The 17,353-nt window shown below is 41.0% G+C and overlaps 1 protein-coding gene and 1 non-coding gene across 4 annotated transcripts in view; one reads left to right on the top strand and one right to left on the bottom strand.

Moving 5' to 3' along the window:
- Positions 1-6,483: 6,483 nt before the first annotated feature.
- The window catches only part of ZC2HC1A (zinc finger C2HC-type containing 1A), a 69,076-nt gene continuing 58,206 nt past the window's right edge, over positions 6,484-17,353 (top strand). The window contains exon 1 of one of the 3 annotated variants that reach the window (XR_001874318.1): positions 6,484-6,646. Coding sequence is in view for 2 of the 3 variants with exons in the window: in XM_017812514.1 (XP_017668003.1) it covers positions 6,631-6,646 (16 nt within the window). In the remaining variant the exon portion in view is untranslated. The remainder of the gene's footprint in view (positions 6,647-17,353) is intronic. The other 2 variants (XM_017812514.1, XM_017812513.1) reach the window with 2 other exon arrangements.
- On the bottom strand, positions 15,933-16,004 carry TRNAE-CUC. The gene has a single exon. It is a non-coding gene; the product is annotated as a tRNA-Glu (tRNA).

The raw sequence follows: 17,353 nt of genomic DNA on the forward strand, positions 1-17,353 counted from the left end.
CTCTGCTAGTGTCAGTAACAGTTTGAGATCAAAAGCTTTCCATAGTCCATGGCGATTATTTTCATAAGTAACAGATTCTATATCCAAACTGGTTTTTTCTACACTCAGTATCTTTGAGCAAATATCAGCTTAATTCAGGCTCTGAGTTCAAAGTGTGTTGGATAAAAACAGAAACATTAACTCAGTTTCAGTTACGAGACCAATGCATGTAAATCCTTTAAACCAATATGAAATTTCACAGTAAACCAAAGAAGAGAACCAAAGAGAAGCTATGTCTAATCAAATACTATCCAGTGAATCACATAATCAAAGATTTTTGCACCTCTAAATTCTACAGTTTGATCGAATGGCATGAAGTATTTAAGAATATACTGTGTAAATTATTCAGAAATAGCATGTGTCCCCTCTATTTCTGATTTCTATGATTAAAAATGGAACTATGTCACAGCCCAGTTGTTGATATAGTCCAGTATGATGCCATCAGTGTGATGGGCCCATTCCTCAAAGTGAAAGCACTGACTCCTGTTTCTGTGTTTCTTGTTGGAGCCTGTGTATATTTGGTGAGTATTTATAAAGATGTGGAAAAGAAAACTTCTCACCAGATGGCAAATACAAATTAAAAATTAAAATAACATTTTGTTAGTTCTTTATATTAAAACTTATGGTAATTATTAAAGTCACTCATGAGCAACTTCATCACCATGAATAATGTTTTACAATCTACTATGTGCCAAATGTGTGAAGACTCTTCCATAAGTACTCACATGAAGCTAGAAGGATTAGTGGAGTTGTATCATATGATGAAATTAATTTTTTATCCAAACATCTCACTACATAGAAAAGCCAACTTATACAGAGAAAGCCATCTCAGAGGAGCTCAGACTGACAGCCACCACATTTGCTATGGTAACTTTCAGTTTGTTGATAACTTTCAGTATACTGATCTATACCTAAAAAGCTATTTATTGCAATATCCTGTTGAGTTGGGTGTTAGAGAGGCTGAAGAGTCAATTTTTATCCCACACTCTAAGTAGATGTAATCACTGATATACCTTAATATTGGAAAACAACAAGGGGCATGCAGATATCTGGCATTTGGAAAAAAAATCACAAATCATGATGAGACAGAGGAAATTCTCTTCATGGCCGTGTACGACTGTTACCAGTAAAGATAGAGGGAGAAAGGGCAAAGGCATATGGAGTGAGGTTATGGCTTTGGAAGGAAAAAACTAAGAGACAATCACTGGGAGATCAGCTACAACTAGAACAGGCCTGGTTGGGCCCTTTGTTTAACTTAAGGAAAGTACATCCAACTTAATGACGCTTGGATTAGACAAAACAATGTTCATCTAAAACTAGATGAAACTTAAATGTTTTCTCTCTTTGCAAAACTATTAGGTAAAAATTATTTGTTTTAAGAAGGACTTTTACCAGCATATCCATGGCTATGTATTCCCAAAGAGAAGAACTGCAAACGTGCAAATTTAGTCATATCTCACAACACAATAAGGGATGATATGCACGGCATAATCTGTCCAGATTTTTGTCAAAGAACAGAAGGATCACAAGATCACATTCTGAGAAAGAAAATGGCAGGAAGCTGAGTATGTTAGGTGGTAAATAAAGAAGGAAACTTTTCTTTCTATTCCTTGAGAATATTTGATTCTGAAACAAAATCTGAGTTCAGACAGAAATTCGAGTCTTATTATGATTTACTGTGATCTTTTCCTCTGAATAGTGGAGAAATACACTATCAAATTACAATATAAACATAGATTAATTTATAGCGTCATTTTAATTTCCCTAATTTAAAAAAAATTCCTAAAAGTGTGAAACAACCTCGTCCCATTGACAAGATCATGGTACATATGTAAAATTTTAATTTTATTTGCCCTGCAAGGCATTTAGAGAGTTCCAGAAGAGTAGAATACTTCACCAGCTGGGCGGTCAACTTGTTTGTACCATACAGAGATGCACCCAGTTCTTACAAGCCTATCCAGCAAAGTCCATCTTCTAAGTGAGCATTTAGGGAAGAGAAACACATAAAGTGCTTTGAGCAACTCTCTCATATAAAATGGCTTTGCAAAATCAGCTTTTCAGCGTTGCTTTGTTCTGCAGTAATCTCTCACTTTTGGCTTGTGCCATGTATTAGGTTGTGTCCTAAACCAACAAGCTGAAGAGTGGAAGCATGTTGGAAATTAAACACAAACAGTGCAGGGGATTTACTAGAAGTCAACTTGTTTGGTTTACATATTCTGTACTCTGAATTTCCCACTCATTTTTTAAGAACTAACCTGCTAATAGAACTGTAAAAAACTAGCATCCCAACATATGGAGACTGTTATACAGGTTGCAAAAGCCAATATACAGAAATAAGAGAACAGCAGGGGTGCTACATCCAGTGACAAAGTCACAATCCCTGGCCTCCTTCTGTTACTGGCTTCTTGAATTGAGAAATTATACCTAACAGCACAGCATCCTAGAATTTAAACTATTGTTTTCTTTGTCTTTTGTGTATTATTGTAACTCATTTGCTCCCATACTTCCAGTTTAGACTCAGCTTTATCAGTTGAGCAATTTATGTTTGGAGAGACCAAAAACTGTTCACTCCAGCACTGCTTACCAATTTTTATTGTGCTTTCTGGTCTTGTTCTGTCTAATTTAGGAGTACCACAGCAAACAAAACTATAAAACTGTTCTGAAAAAAAGGACTTGGTAAAAAGATTGATAGCAAAATCACAATACTCCAATCCTGAATATAAATTGTGACTATAACCCACAAAAGAACAAAAGGCATTCTTGTAGTAATTTAATTGAGGAATTATTATAGTAGGAGAGTAATCATTCTTGTCTGTAGTCCTCAATTAGCATTAACTGTAAGAAAAAGCTTATTAGGAATATTTAAATTTTAAAGTCCCCCTGTGCAAGCGTATCTGAATTCCCAGAAGTTAGTTATAGTGCAAAATGTATTAATTAAAATACCGCTTTGGGAAATCCTTCTTTATCCAGTGTTCATTATTAAAATGAAAGATAGTGGAAAGGTTTTGATTTTTATAAAGATTTTAGTCATCGTGACAGGGATTCAGAGAGTGAAAGAGAGCATTTGAAATGTTAATGAAATTCTGATAATTTCACAGGACTTAGTCCTTTTATGACACTTCTGCCCCAAATGAAGGATCCTTGCAAATCTTAGACCACAGTTCCACGTTTCTAGGCCCTTTTGAAAATGCTAACTTATGCAGCCAAAGATCCAGACTAATCTGTAACTTTTATCTATGCTCACAAACCACAGGAAAATAGGTTTTCCTAATTTATCACTCCCAACTTAACTCTGTGGGCAAACTCCTCTTTTTAACCAACAAGAACTGAAAAACTGTATTTTTACTGGCCAGCAGAAAAAGACCTGAGTCTTTTTGGAAACTGTCAATATTAGGCATTATTATAGTATATCTCTATAGTATTATCTATACCGCTGCTTAATGTTTGAGCATACCACAGATTAGCTTTTACCTCTTTTCTTTGGAGTTCCTTCTGGGGTTTGGTCATGGATAGTCATGTCTATGCCAGTTTTTGTATTTCAATTGTTTAAAACAAGTGTGAGATGAGGAAGATTTCTGCATCTAGGGACGCATTTTCTTGCTGCTCCTCAGAGACACTGAAGACTCCAAACAGAAGCAGTTTGGACTGCATTACTTTTCAGAGGCTAAAATTTCTGTCATCACTGCTGCCTCTGCAAAACAAGTGATAAAGGATAGGAGCTAAAAATATAAGGGTGCCTATAAGCTTACCATAGCATAGCAAATGTAACCTAAGATGTATTAATAGAAATATTCCCAGCAGAGGCAAAGAACTCTAAGTGATGCAGTAAGATCCCCTCTCAGAGACAGTTTAAGGTTGTGATCACATATGCAATATGAACTAACATGGAAAAGGTACAATAAGAGGTACCATGATGACTATGGAAATAGAAAGCATAGTTTTTGAGGACAGTTCAAAAGAGCTCTACTTTGTTTAGGCAAACATAAGCAGAATACTAAAAACAGAATACATGCTAATTCCATATAAATGGATCAAAGAGGTAAACAATAAAAATTTTAAGCCAGAAATAAATGTTGGCACAAGCATACACAGTGTAAACTAGCAATTAATAAATTTAGCATATGGTTTGGAAAAAAAAATCCTAAATGTTATAGGAATGTCATGGCAGAACATACTTGCCTTTGGCATAGTAGGTCTACAGAAGAAAAACACAGGCTTGGGTTTTTTTCAGTATGAAGGTAAATTTATGAAGGCATTCATGTAGCACAGTGGCTATGACCATGAAGGATGAGTCCCTTGTTCCCCATATGGACACTGCAATTAAAAGACAGCAACTTTTCAGCATCAAGAGTCCTTAAGATATGCTGTCCATAGTCATAATTGCACAACAAATGTTCAGACACCATCCACAAGAGCCAGAAGAACCTTTTATCTTTGCAGTAGACTCCTACTCTGATGCAGGTGTTGACTATTTACTCATCTCTCATCCTGAAACAGATGTTACATTTGGCCAGACATATTGCACCCTTAATCCCATAGCCTAAATCAACTACAGAGACAAATCTCTATAGACTCTACTAGGAAACCTGACAGATAGGTCAGAGGTGAACACCTCACTGTAGACACTTAAAGGTGGGTGAGCTGAAGTTACCACGTGCCTCAGATTTTAACAAAAGTAACCTCCAGTTTCAAAGAGAAACAACAAACCAAACCAAACTAAATGCACCTCTAATATGAAACCTTTCACTAAACTGAGAACACCTACACCTCTAGTTTTGAATTTGTAATCCACATATGGAAATACCATGAAAGGAAGTGCACTTCTGATACACTATTGTAATGGTTAGTTAAACAGCAAATGCTTGCTAGCTATGGGCTTATACAAGTTCTATGTCAAAGATTTAATGGGTCATTTGCAAAGTTTAGAACTCTGCAACTTGGTAGCAAACTCGTTGCTTCTGCCCTGGCCTGTAATTTTATAAGCATAAACTTTATAAATCAAAAGCAACTCTGAAATGTATTTTTCTATGGTTCTAAACTAACTAGAAAAATTGCAGCTAGAATTACCATATATATTCAGCTTTTGATCTCAAATGATGGTTTAATCATATATTAATCATGATTTACACGCTGGCTGTTTGGCATGCAACATCTGGATCTATTTGTTCCATGCCAAGGGAATGCAGGGAAGACAACATGTTCAAAATCTCCAATTTAATGTAGTTTTTATGGATATGGTTTGCTATCCTTGAGTTGCATTTGCAGACAGTAACTGTGACTCTATGGACAAGTAAATCTGTATCAACCAACTTGTCTAGCATAAGAAGAGAAATTATTTGCATGTGCCTGTCAAGACAGTAATAATTTCTATGAGATTTATTATACTTTTTATAGAAAAACTTTATGATTTGCTCATGGAATATTGCCACAGGAAAGACAAATGAAAGATCTTAAAAATTAGTTATAAAATAATGTCTTGAAGAAAAAAATCTTCAAATGCTTTTGTTGCTAAAAATATGGAGAAGTTTTGTAAAACGAACAAAAGAATTTCAATATGTATCAAGCATTATTCATATTCTTTAGCTAACAGCAATTTAGTAGCACTATCTTCCAAAAACGTCTATTACTCAAATGTTATCCTGTAGCAGGAGATTCCCCCTCAAGACACTAATTTTATATTAGCATCTCTTTCAGTTAAGAAAATAAGAGGAAGAAGAAAGGGTGAAGGAATCCACTGTCTGCAGCTATTTTCAGGATGTGAACCTGAAAACCACTTTTTTGTGTATTTTTTCCCGTGATTGTTCTGGTTTTCTCACAAGCAAGGGGACACCCATTACGGCCACACCTCAGCACCCGTCTGTTCGGGTGCAGAGGGTGCAGAGTCCCTGGAACCATCCCAGCTGCCGCCGGTGTCCACACAGAGAAAGCTCAGATGCTTTGTCGACCGCACGGTCATTGCTCTTTGTATGCTTCAATTTAGTGTCCGGGGACGTCGTGGAGCCTCCCTCTGTGGAGACATTCAAAACCCACTCGGATACCTCTCTGTGTAACCTGCTCTAGGTGACCCTGCCTTGCTGGGAGATTGGACTGGATGATCTCCACCGGTCCCTTCCACCCGAACCATTCTGTGATTCATGTACAAGCGCTGCTCTTGGAAGAAGATCCCGATCACAGCATAACCTCGACATATGGGCTACAGGACACGTCAGATCGCACCAGAGCCAGGATAAGCCTGTGTTTTACAGGGAGATGCCCAGATCCGGTGCCCTGCTCCCTTGGGAACACCCGACCAGGGCGCAGCCTGAGGGCGGGTGACACCACCTGGGCCCGGCAGGGCGCAGCGGGGCGTGGGATTCCCTTCGCCGGGCGGCTGCGAAAGGGCGGCGGGTTCCCGCGCGGGTGGGGTGGGGTGGGGAGCAGAGCAGAGCTGGAGGTCGGGGCGGGGAGAGGCCGCCCCGGGGCTGTGGCTGTGCGGGGCCGCGCGGCCAATGAGAGCGGCGGTTGTTGCAGGGCCGGGAGGCGGCGTTGCCACAGCAGCGGCGGTCGGAGCGGAGCCGGAGCCCGATTCCGAGCCGGCGGTCGGGGCGCGCCATGGAGGGGCTGGAAGGTGAGGGGCAGCGGCGGGCGCCCGGGGCGAGGCGGGCTGGGCCGCGCCCCTGTGCTGTGGCGGGGCGTTATCGGGTGGTGGTGGCGACGGCGGGAGCCGGGCCCGGGCACCGCCTTCCCCGTTCGCGGAGCCCCCCGGCCGGCAATGCTGGGGCGGCGGGGCTGAGGCGGGGCAGTGCCGCGGGAGGGGGCGGCGGACAAAGGCGAGGGGCTCGGTCCCGGCGCGGAGCCCGCGGGGCGGGGACGGCGGCAGGACCGGGCTCCCCGCTTTGTCTCGGCTCCGCACCGAGCCCCGCCGGCCCCTCCCTGCGGCGGCCGCGCTCGGAGCCGCTCGGCGGGTGCCCCTTAGGCGGGGTACGGTACATCCTGCGAGCATCTTCGCCAGCAGCCCTTCTTTTTGCGAACAGATGGCTAAGGTGGGTGTTGGGATCCGCTTATCATGCTAGGCGAGTGTTGAGTGCGGTGAAGAAAACTAGCTATATCTTTGCTGACAGGGTGTTTGTAACCTTGTCCTGTGCTGCTTGAATTATTGGAAATATCCTTGCTTTCTGGAATATCTGTCCATAGATATCAGCTTGGAATTCATGAAGTTACAACTTGCAATCTGAGCATTTTAGTAGGCCTGTCATTACTGTGTTTTGCAAGCAGCTTTTACCATACTACTTAAGAAAAAAGAGAGACCTGCTCTGAGAAACTGTCACAAAACAGTCATTAAGTCTTCCATGCTCTACTTCTCTAGAGGTAACTGAGTGCTTAAATAGGTGTAAGCACAAACTAGCCTTTGTTCTTTATCCCCTCTAGCACGGTTGGAGAACTGAACTAATTTTCACAGAATACTTGTGATCTTAGTAGATCTGTGTCTTTAGTAGATTTTACAGTAGTCAGACTCTTTTCTTGTGCTTAGTGATTTCATCAAGATTATAAATATGGACAAAATTTGGCATTAAAATCCCAAGATTTTTATTTGATTTACTCAACATTCTTTGCTAATGCTTTTGAAATCTGAAGGGTGGTGTCCAGCGTTCATAAATAATGCCTTATCAGGCACTCCAACTCTTATGACAATCGTATGTTATCTGTACAAAAGGGGAAAACTTGCTTTAATTTTGAGTAAGCTGTGTGTTTGACTGCATTTGAGACTGTACATCATGTGCAGCCCATCTATCAATTGATATAGCTTTGAGCTAATTTACCAAGGCCAGCTGTGCTATCTATGTTGTATAAGCTCTAGCACATGGTAGAAGGACAGTAGATCTACAGATAGCAACAGAAGCCTGAAAAAAACTTGTGATTTTTTTTTTAATAGGATTTATCCAGTTTCTGACTTTGCTGGAAATGGTTTGCATCTTGTTTGTATATCAGAAGGCACTGTGAGCGGTGGGAGGAAGAACTGCTAAATCATAGGTGAAATCTCACGTTTATACTGAACCTTTTTGTGAAAGTACTTTCAAAAGCAAGAGCTTGTCAAAGCATTTTTTCCATGTGAAATGATCCTTTTGAACACTCAAGATTAATTTGAGAATAGCAGAGGAAATAAGTAATTTCTAAAACTTTAGTTGTCCTTGCCTCGTGAGCACTCATATCTCCCACTGCTATCCAGCGTCCTTGAATGCAAAAGTTCTTGAGACTGAAGAACAGTTTTCTGCATTTTTGTGCCCTGTTTTTGGTTTTTTTAACAAATTTTTTTTCAATGAAATAAAATACTCCCTTTCCTGTTTCAAAATATTTGAAGCAAGTGGGTTTGCTATTTTTTTACAGCTTTTCAACTTACAGACAGTTTGGACTGTCTCTCTTGATGCATATTACCTTAGGCTCAGATTAAGTTTTTGTAGAAAGGTCGCCCTAAGAAGGGAAAATGTAGGCAAAACCAATAACAATAAATTATTTCATTGGATGTTATGCTTTTGTCCAGTCATTGCTCCACTGGCAACTCAGAAGAACATTACTGGTTGCCATTTTAGATTAAATTTGTGTTTGGATGTGTGGTTGCTCAGTCATACCCATCTGACAAAGAAGTATGGGCAGCTTCTGAAATCTGGCTCAGCCTGCTGCATCAATATATTAGTGCTTAGGAAAATCGATTCCCAGAACTGACTGGTGCAGGAGGTCCTTCCCAGTTGTGTGTAGGAGGAATGTGGTTATGGCGAAGGACAGGACTTCGTCTGTCGGCAGCACTCTCCTGATGTGTCTTTTATGACTGTGGAAGACCCCCTCAGGCTCAGGATGCTTGTCCTGGACTTTCCATCTTCAGAAGTTGATGCTTTGCTGAAGTTCAGCATTACAGATGCAAGATCTGCTTTATTTTGGTTTATATAAGCATGCTGTTAATAAGAAAGGACTCTACCCAGTTTATAATGATTCTTTCCAAAAGGTGGAGAGTTGATGTGTAGTAGCTGGCATGTGGAGCTGCGTTAGTGACATTTAAAAAGGTAAATAATATTTCCGAGGTTACAGTTGCATATTTTCACTATGTTCAAGTTTAAATGTTCGGTGAAATGGCAAAATAAGTTTCTGTGTAACATAAAAGTTTCTTCTAAAATTTACTTTTGTTGCTTCTTTAAGGCAGTTCCTCTATTATGTTATTTTTATCAGTATTGTTATATTACAAATTTAAAGCTACAGATTTGACTTTCAGTATCAAAGTTTTGTAAAAGGAATCAGTACATGCTTGTCATTATGGGTGACAAATCTGATGTTAAGTCTGAAGTTACTAGCTCAGCATTTGCTACTTTGCAGCCTGTGTGCTGTTTGGCTGTTTTTCAATTTTCCATTTAATTTACTGGTGAAAATACTTAGAGCAATAGACTGTGTCTGTCTGAAAATGTAGTGATCTCTAAGGTGAGCTTAAAAATCTGTTTGTGAGTAGTTCACCACGTGCTGAATCTCAGGGCCATTTTTGATGGATTAAAATGTTCTTGTTGCTTTCAGTGTTGGATGGCAAGAAAAAAAGCTGTCACATTGGCATGTTTATTGCTCTGTTTCGCTTGAGGGAGATGGAGGAGGGGATCCAAGCACTGAATTCCTGACTTCATTTAAGCCGGAGCAGACCGACGGTGGTGTTTGATCGGCTTCTCTCCAGTCCGTTGTTTTTTCTGGGAGGATGCCGACAACAGCTGCTTGAGCCAACTGAATGCCGCTTCCCACACTTGTTCACAGCCCATCCCAGCCTAAGGAGTAAGGGGCAGAGGGGCAGCTGTGTCGGAGGGCAAAAGTCCAGCTCTGTGGTGGGTAATGGCAGCGCTTACCCACCCCCAGTGTTCTCCTTCAGCCTGTGCTCTGGCAGCCGGGGAAGGCTGGTTGTGGTTGGAAGGGGATGGGTGGCTGCTTGCTCAGGAAATAGCCTGCACTCTCAAATGCGTTCCCTTGCAGATGCTGAGCAGGGACTCCTGTGATTAAGCATGTAGACTCTGAGCAGTCGGGGTGTGTCCCCGAGGTCTGGTAGGAATAAGGCTCAAGACTCTCTGTATGGCATCTCCTGCTGGGAGCTGAGGTCTGCGCTGGAATTGTCCCTGGACCCTTCCTGGCACGGATAATGTCTGAGCAGCGCAAGCATTCCCCTTTGGGCTTTTACATTAGTAATGTGACTCTTGAGAGCAAGTGCTTATGCTTGCTTTGTCAGAATTTCTGAACAAGCTATTGCCCAGTCTTATTTTTTTTCCAAAATTATTGGGGTTTAAAACACAAAATAATATTAATTTGAGTCTTCTTTTTCCCTTTAGAGTTCATCCTTGTCTTGCCTCACTGGATGCCTGTAGCAGTTTTCTTACTTTGGCAGCCATTTTCTTTAGCTCCATTGATTTCAAACTTCAGCTTTTTTTTTTTTCAATCTGTTCAACAGAAGAAAGAATTAATTTTATTGTACACTATTCTTAAATCAGCAAGAAGGAGACTATTAAGGATTGAAATGAAAAACTAATATTAATGTATATTTTTTTTTAAGAAGTTGTTTGTCTCTGGTAGCCATTAAAACAAAGTGATAAATGTGACTTTGCATTGAACAGCTGTGTTTCACTAAGCATACTTGCAGCTCTGTTAAGTGATCTGATTTTCACATTTAACACGGTATAACTGTGGTCAATGTGTTTACTTTTTTAAAAGCAATTACGTTTCTATTTTGTGATTAACGTTTACATCTTGGGGAAAAACTGAAATTAAATATTACCTAAGGAACAATTCTGAAAGCTGAGTGTAGGCTGATACAGTAGGGGAAGAGCACTACCAGAATATGTTTCACCTTTAAAGAAGAGGAAGTAATATGTGTAGACAGGAATTTGAGTATTTCAGATTGGTTTCTTCAGCATCTTAGAACTAAGAGGTTTTATGCCCTTTTCTGTAGTTTTTTAGAATTCTTGCAGTTTTAACTTAAATTGCAGAAACCAGAGTGACCTATTAATTGAATTCAATTGGGTGAATATAGTGGAAAGATAAATATGTTTTACCTGCACACAGAAGTGATGTGGTTATCTTCAAAAGCAGTTGCTGCATTTGGGTGAAACCTGGTTCCAGGAATATACAAAGCACTCGACTGGAGCAGGTCACATGCTTTCGACTGCCTCTAGTTGATCTTGAGCTTGTTAATAGAAGACCAGATGATGTATCTGGAATTCAAATTGATCAAACAGTGCTGCTTACATGCCTTTGGATTTTTTCCATGTGCATTATGGGGGAAGATCTCACAGATTTTTTCTAAATCATTGTCATGACTGAGTGCCACTCTAGAATGCCCATACATTAACACTCATAGTATGGGAACAAATGGGAGGAATTTGAGGTCTGCACTCAGTTTCAGGGCTAGGATCTTGTTGGGATCATGCATAAGTGATAGGACAGCTCATAGGGCTGCAGTGCTGTGGTGCATGAGTACAGGCTCTTCAGGAAGAACCAGCTGGACAGCACAGGGGGAAGTTGTCCTTTATGTGGGAGAGCAGTGAGAATGCATGGAGCTTTGCTGTGGAGTCACCTAGGAGCATATGAATCAGGGTTAGCAGGCAGACCAATGTGGGAAAAGCTGTTTTGGGTGTCTGCTGCAAGCCACCTGATCAGGAAGAAGATGAGGTCTCCCTCAGATAATTGGAAGGAGCCTCATATTCACAGACCCTGGTCCTCCTGAGAGACTTCACCACCTGATACCTGCTGGAGGGACAACTCAGCAAGGCAAAAGCAGTCTAGAAGGCTTCTGGTGTGCATTCCTGACCCAGGTGATAAAGGAGCTGACAGGGAAGTCCACTCCTGCTGGACTTCATACATACAGACATGTGAGATGTGAAGGTCAGGGGCAGCCTTTCCTCCAGTGACCATGGGATGATTGAATACAGGATCCTGGAGGGAACTGGGTAAATAGCAGGATCTCAACCCTGGAGTTCAGGAGAGCGGGCTTTGACATTAGGGATCTACTTGAAAGAGTCCCATGAAATATGGCCATAGAGAGAAGTCCAGGAGAGCTGGTTACTTTACAGCTGGCATGTTTTCACACTAAAAGTTACGCTTCATATGAGGAGGGAAGGAAAGAAGGACAGACAGTACTGCATGATGTGAGTTGTGCATGTGCTGCTGTTACAGCCATTCTTGACTTCATGCAATTCATTTCTCAGTCACTAAGGAAACCTTCTTTGTGGAATCCTCCTCCAGGTTGTCACTTTGAGGCAGTGGATCTCTCCTTGATATGTTATTTTCAAGGAAGTAATAACAAACTCACTATCATCAGCCTCATGTTCAATGCAATAACAGTAATTTTGACAAATACAATGCATTTGCATTGTCAGGCAGAAGAACTGATATAGTAACATGCAGAGGTACTATGAAAATCTTTTCAGCTCAAAGGAATGGAAGTTACGCTGCTTTTTTAGTTGTATTTTGGAAGGAGACGTGACAGGTTTATACAAGATTGTCAGTACTGAAGTAGAAGAGAATTCATGAGCCTTTGCTCCAAAAGTAGGAGTAGATAGATAAAAGTAGTTTGATTCGCTATTTGTTACACAGTTGTGAATAACCTAATTGCATAAAAGTTTCAAAGTATATGAACACTGTGAGACAGAGCTTACTATGATTTCCTCATCCTTTCTCTGACACTTCCTGCAAACTGCTGAATAGCCGAGGTGAGAAGGATGTGCTTGGTGGGGTAAATCAGGCATGTTCTCAGTTACCAAGCAGACTTTACCAAAGTATGGCAAATACAGCCTTGTTAAGCAGTATGGTGTATTTGTCTGGCTTTCATTTGCATTTCAGAATTCTTTTTGGAAAATAATGAAAACTTGAAAAACTTACACCTTCATTGGTATACTTTTTTCTTACTTTTTTACATTCATATTTCCATTATTTTATTTAATTCTCTTTTGTCTCAGTTTGAAGAGGCTGGAATGTTTGCTAAAGAGGATGAGTTATGAGACAAACCAAAATCCTCTCTCTCAGCAACTGTAAATTCAAAATTAAGGGGGCTTTAATCGAGGAAGTGTGGAAAAAACAGAAGAAATAACAACCCTTTATTAAAAGATATATGTATGTTGGCAAGAACAGTAACAGAACACAAAAAAACTAGACAATAGTCCTGTACCCAGAAGTCCCCTTCAAACAAAAGAAGAAGTCTGAACACTTCTCTGTCTTTAGCGCAGTTCCAATCCCGGTTGGCAGAGGGCGCTGTTGGATCACTGGAGGTGCAGAGCCTGCAGTACCCTGTGGTGGCCGGCAGGGGGCCCTGTCGGGCTCTGGCGGTCACTGCGCGAGAGGAGGGTCTGGGGGTGGTCTCGGGTCGTGGGAGAAGCCGAAAAGAAAAGGGAGACCCTTCCCCCAATGGAAGAAAGGGGAAAGGAAAACAGTCCACCCCCCTCGGAACTCACTGTTGTCCTCAGATGACGGTGTCTCAAGGCTTCTCTTTTTCTCCCAGTGGGCACGCAACTCTCCGATGAAAACCCAGTAGGTCCCGGCTGGAGTCACGAGGCAGCGTGCGAGCCGACCGAGGCCGGTGGTCAGGCCTCACCAGGATGAAAAGCCAGAAAGACTGGCTTCCAGGCCTTTTTTCCAAAAATACCCCCACAAAAAAACCCATCTCCATCCCAGAGAGAGAACTCAGCAAAACTGCCTTCTCCTCCCCCCCCCCTTTCCCTGCATGAGCCGGGCCAGTAGTCCAAAAAAAAAAAATCTCAAACTCCTCCCCCCCTCACTCCAGCCTTCAATGGGCCATTAGCTAGGAATCCCGGCTAGATCTTTTGTAAAGGTAATTGACTCCCTTCCCCCTTTCCATTCAAACTCCATCTTTCCTACAATGGCGGCAGGGGGAATTAAAATTCCCTAATCGGTGTTATAGCCTATAACATCTTTAAAACTACTTTTTAAAAATGAATGCTCTAAATTGTATTTGGCGGTTCAAAGAAGTGTTCCCTACCTACGTCACTGCATTGGTATTATTTTTGGGTGACTCTTGTCATTAGCCTTTTCAGGCTATAGTTAATGTGTTGATTAAAAAATATAACCCAGTCATTACTGATTATTGGACATATTTTAGAGACTGACAGTCCCCAGAGAGCTAGATGCTGTGGCTTGATTCTAACTGATTCTAACTAATGTGGGGAATGTGCTGCTTTTTTTATCACACCTTAAATATCTAGAACTCTTAAGTAGAAAATACCTTGCTTTTGAAGATGAGAGGGGAGTTATGCTAAAAGCAGTAAATACAGTTTTGCAGAAGTATTTGGCAAGTGCTCTTTAAGTGATAACTTTGAACACTTGTAGATTACATGCTGGTTTCAAATAGGTAGTCTCAAGACAGGGAATTGTACTGTAGTGTTTCTGCAAGTTTGAATTTGGTGAGGCTTTTTGATTCTGATTGTCACAGTTGTCTGACCCAAGAGGTTTAGTACTGTCACTGTGGCAGAAAAAATAAAAGGTTTTTAAGGCAGTCAGATGGATTTTACAACAAGGCAAAATACTGTTACTAAGTCTTGTTTGTTTGAAGCATTCTGCACTTTATACCGAAGTGCACACACATTCTTTACTATATAAAGCTCTCCAAAAGAGAAAACTGCAATACTGAAGACTTCTACTCTCTCTAGATGTGGAATCTGTTTCCACAACTGCTTTATCTGTAAACATGACAGCAAGAACTAGTGTTAAGTCATGACTGTGTCAGATCAAACGTGTATGTATTGATGGATCCAAGCATCGTGCCAAGGTAAATCTGAGAACTGGCAGCTTGCACCTTCTGCCATAAATCAGTTGTGGTATTTGAACATGAGAGGAGATAAAGAAAAAAAGTTGTTCCCTGGAAATCCAGGTTTCAAGGAAGTCTAAGCCCATCTATATACTGAAAGCACTGTGGTACATCTGGAGACTGATGGTACAGCTATGTACTTCAGTATGTACAGTGTGTACTTCAAGATCAGAAAGTATAGGCAACTAAACTGTGACCATATTCAGAGGAATGTGTGCAATAACTTATGTGTAGGTAGAAAAAAACTGGAAGTAGCTGGAGGAGGAGTTCTGACAGACAGTTTAGAAACATAAGTGATCAGATTATTGCTAATAAAACTTCCAGTCTAGTTGTTTAGTTCAGATACCAGCTTCCTACTATGTTGAACTCAGTATTGAGACCTGGTCTCAGGCAAACAGTAGGAGAACAGGATGTAAAGCATTATATCATAGTTCTGGCATCACTTCCACTGAAATACTACTTCTACAGTATTCACATAACAATGTTGAATGTATTCATCTTTTCCCTAGATACGTTTAGATTAGATGAACAGTAATAATTATGTCAGTCCTTTTCCAAGTTAACAAGTTAATAGAAGCATTTAAACTGCTGGTGATTAGTGGTATTAAAATTGGTAAAAAGAAAACTGGATTTGGGGTGTTCCGTGGATGTATAACCAAAGTGATTTCAAAAAAATCCTGCATTGTTGCTAGGCTTAAAGAATGAAGAAAATTGCCATTACACTATCTTACTACCAATTCCTATTCTCAGACCAATTTGTCAAGCACATCCTTCTTCTGTTTCTTGATTTTAGTATGCCTTGTTTTTTTTAATCTCCTCCCCCCCCAGTATGTATGGCCAGTCTTCGCGAGCGAAGATTTGGGAAAGGTCATTAACCCTTCGAGCCTGCGCAGTGGATTTTTTAGGTGAGACCCAGCGTGCGCTGAACTGAGCCCACCCTTTAATCCTGAGGTTCATCTGCCGGGGCCGAGCAAGCTTGGACAGTGGCAGTGAGGGCCTCAGAACGCAGGTTTGTTTAGAGTGACCTTCTCTTAGATGGATTGCCTTACAAGGCTGACGAGCTCCATCTGCCCGGGGGGACTTTTTCCCTGACCGGGAATCGAACCCGGGCCGCAGCAGTGAGAGTGCTGCATCCTAACCACTAGACCACCAGGGGTCCCCTTGTACATCCCAATTTAACAACCATTTCTTTTAACTTTTCTTCTGAGATATCATGCACGAATGCCTTTTTAAAAAACAAACAAAACAAAGCCAAAATCAACTCTTTTGCAACTTTCAAAATTCTCATGTTTTATTTTTAAATGTTATTCCCATGTTTTATTTTTAAATTCTCAGATTTCTTGTTGATGACATTGCTAACCCTACTAAGAGAAGGCTCATGGACTCCTAGAGAAAAGTGTTAAGATTTTGTGGTTTTGGTTTGTTGGGGATTTTTTTTTTCTTTTAACCTGAAAGGTGGGGAAAATCACAGAGGAATGATTAAGAAGCTGAAGGGATAAGTGTGCAAATATAAAGGACACTAGGCTTCCTGTTTTCAGCAAAACTTCAGGAACATTCTTTTTTTTAAAATAACTTCCTTTTGTGCTTTGAGTCAGTTATTTGTGTTGCAGGGGAGGTGTTGGCGGTAGAAATAGCTCTGGGCAAATATGATTACCTGCCAGCAACAAAGGAGGCTTGGAATGCTGTAAGGAAATACAGCTCTGTAACTGTAGCTGCACTAAGTGCTAATTGGCATTGCTTATGCATTGGTATGTCCTATGTAAATACTGCTCGATCAGGTGAGCAGCTATCAAGTCTACTTCTTTTAATGGTGAATTTAAACACAAGCTTGGATTCCAGAGTTTAGTTAGTGAACAGTGAAGAAAATGGTGGGAAATACAGCTTCTCTTCTTTTACTAAGGTAGATATGTGAAAGAATTCTTGTCTCAGTCAGATCTTCCATCTTAGCTTATATACTTGATTTCAAGATCACTTATTCTAATTTATTTCAGCTGATTTCTGAAAGCTGCAAACAGTTTCACTTTGTGTTGCCGTGAAATGCCTTTCTCACTTGTTCCTACAAAGCTGAGGGTTGTATTAGAATGATGTCATAGAAGGAAGTTGAACTCTTTAGCAGAAGTGAGTTTGTGGGTTATCGTTACTAAGAGTGCTGGGAACACTGAAGAATGAATTCATGAAGCAAACAAACAAATCTGTGCATACCTTATATTTTTGAGTGGAATAGTCTAGTGGTTAGGATGCGGCGCTCTCACCGCCGCGGCCCGGGTTCGATTCCCGGTCAGGGAAGTGCTCCGGGCAGATGGAGCTCGTCAGCCCTGTAAGGCCATCCATCTAAGAGAAGGTCACTCTAAACAAAACCTACGTCCCAAGGACCTCGCTGCTACTGTCCGAGCTTCACTCGGCCCCGGCAGTTGAACCTCGGGATTAAAGGGTGGGCTCAGTTCAGCGCACGCTGTGTCTCACCTAAAAAATCCACTGCGCAGGCTCGAAGGGTTAATGACCTTT

This window comes from Lepidothrix coronata, unplaced genomic scaffold (genome assembly GCF_001604755.1).
Source record: "Lepidothrix coronata isolate B3197 unplaced genomic scaffold, Lepidothrix_coronata-1.0 Scaffold36, whole genome shotgun sequence".
NCBI lineage: Eukaryota > Metazoa > Chordata > Aves > Passeriformes > Pipridae > Lepidothrix > Lepidothrix coronata.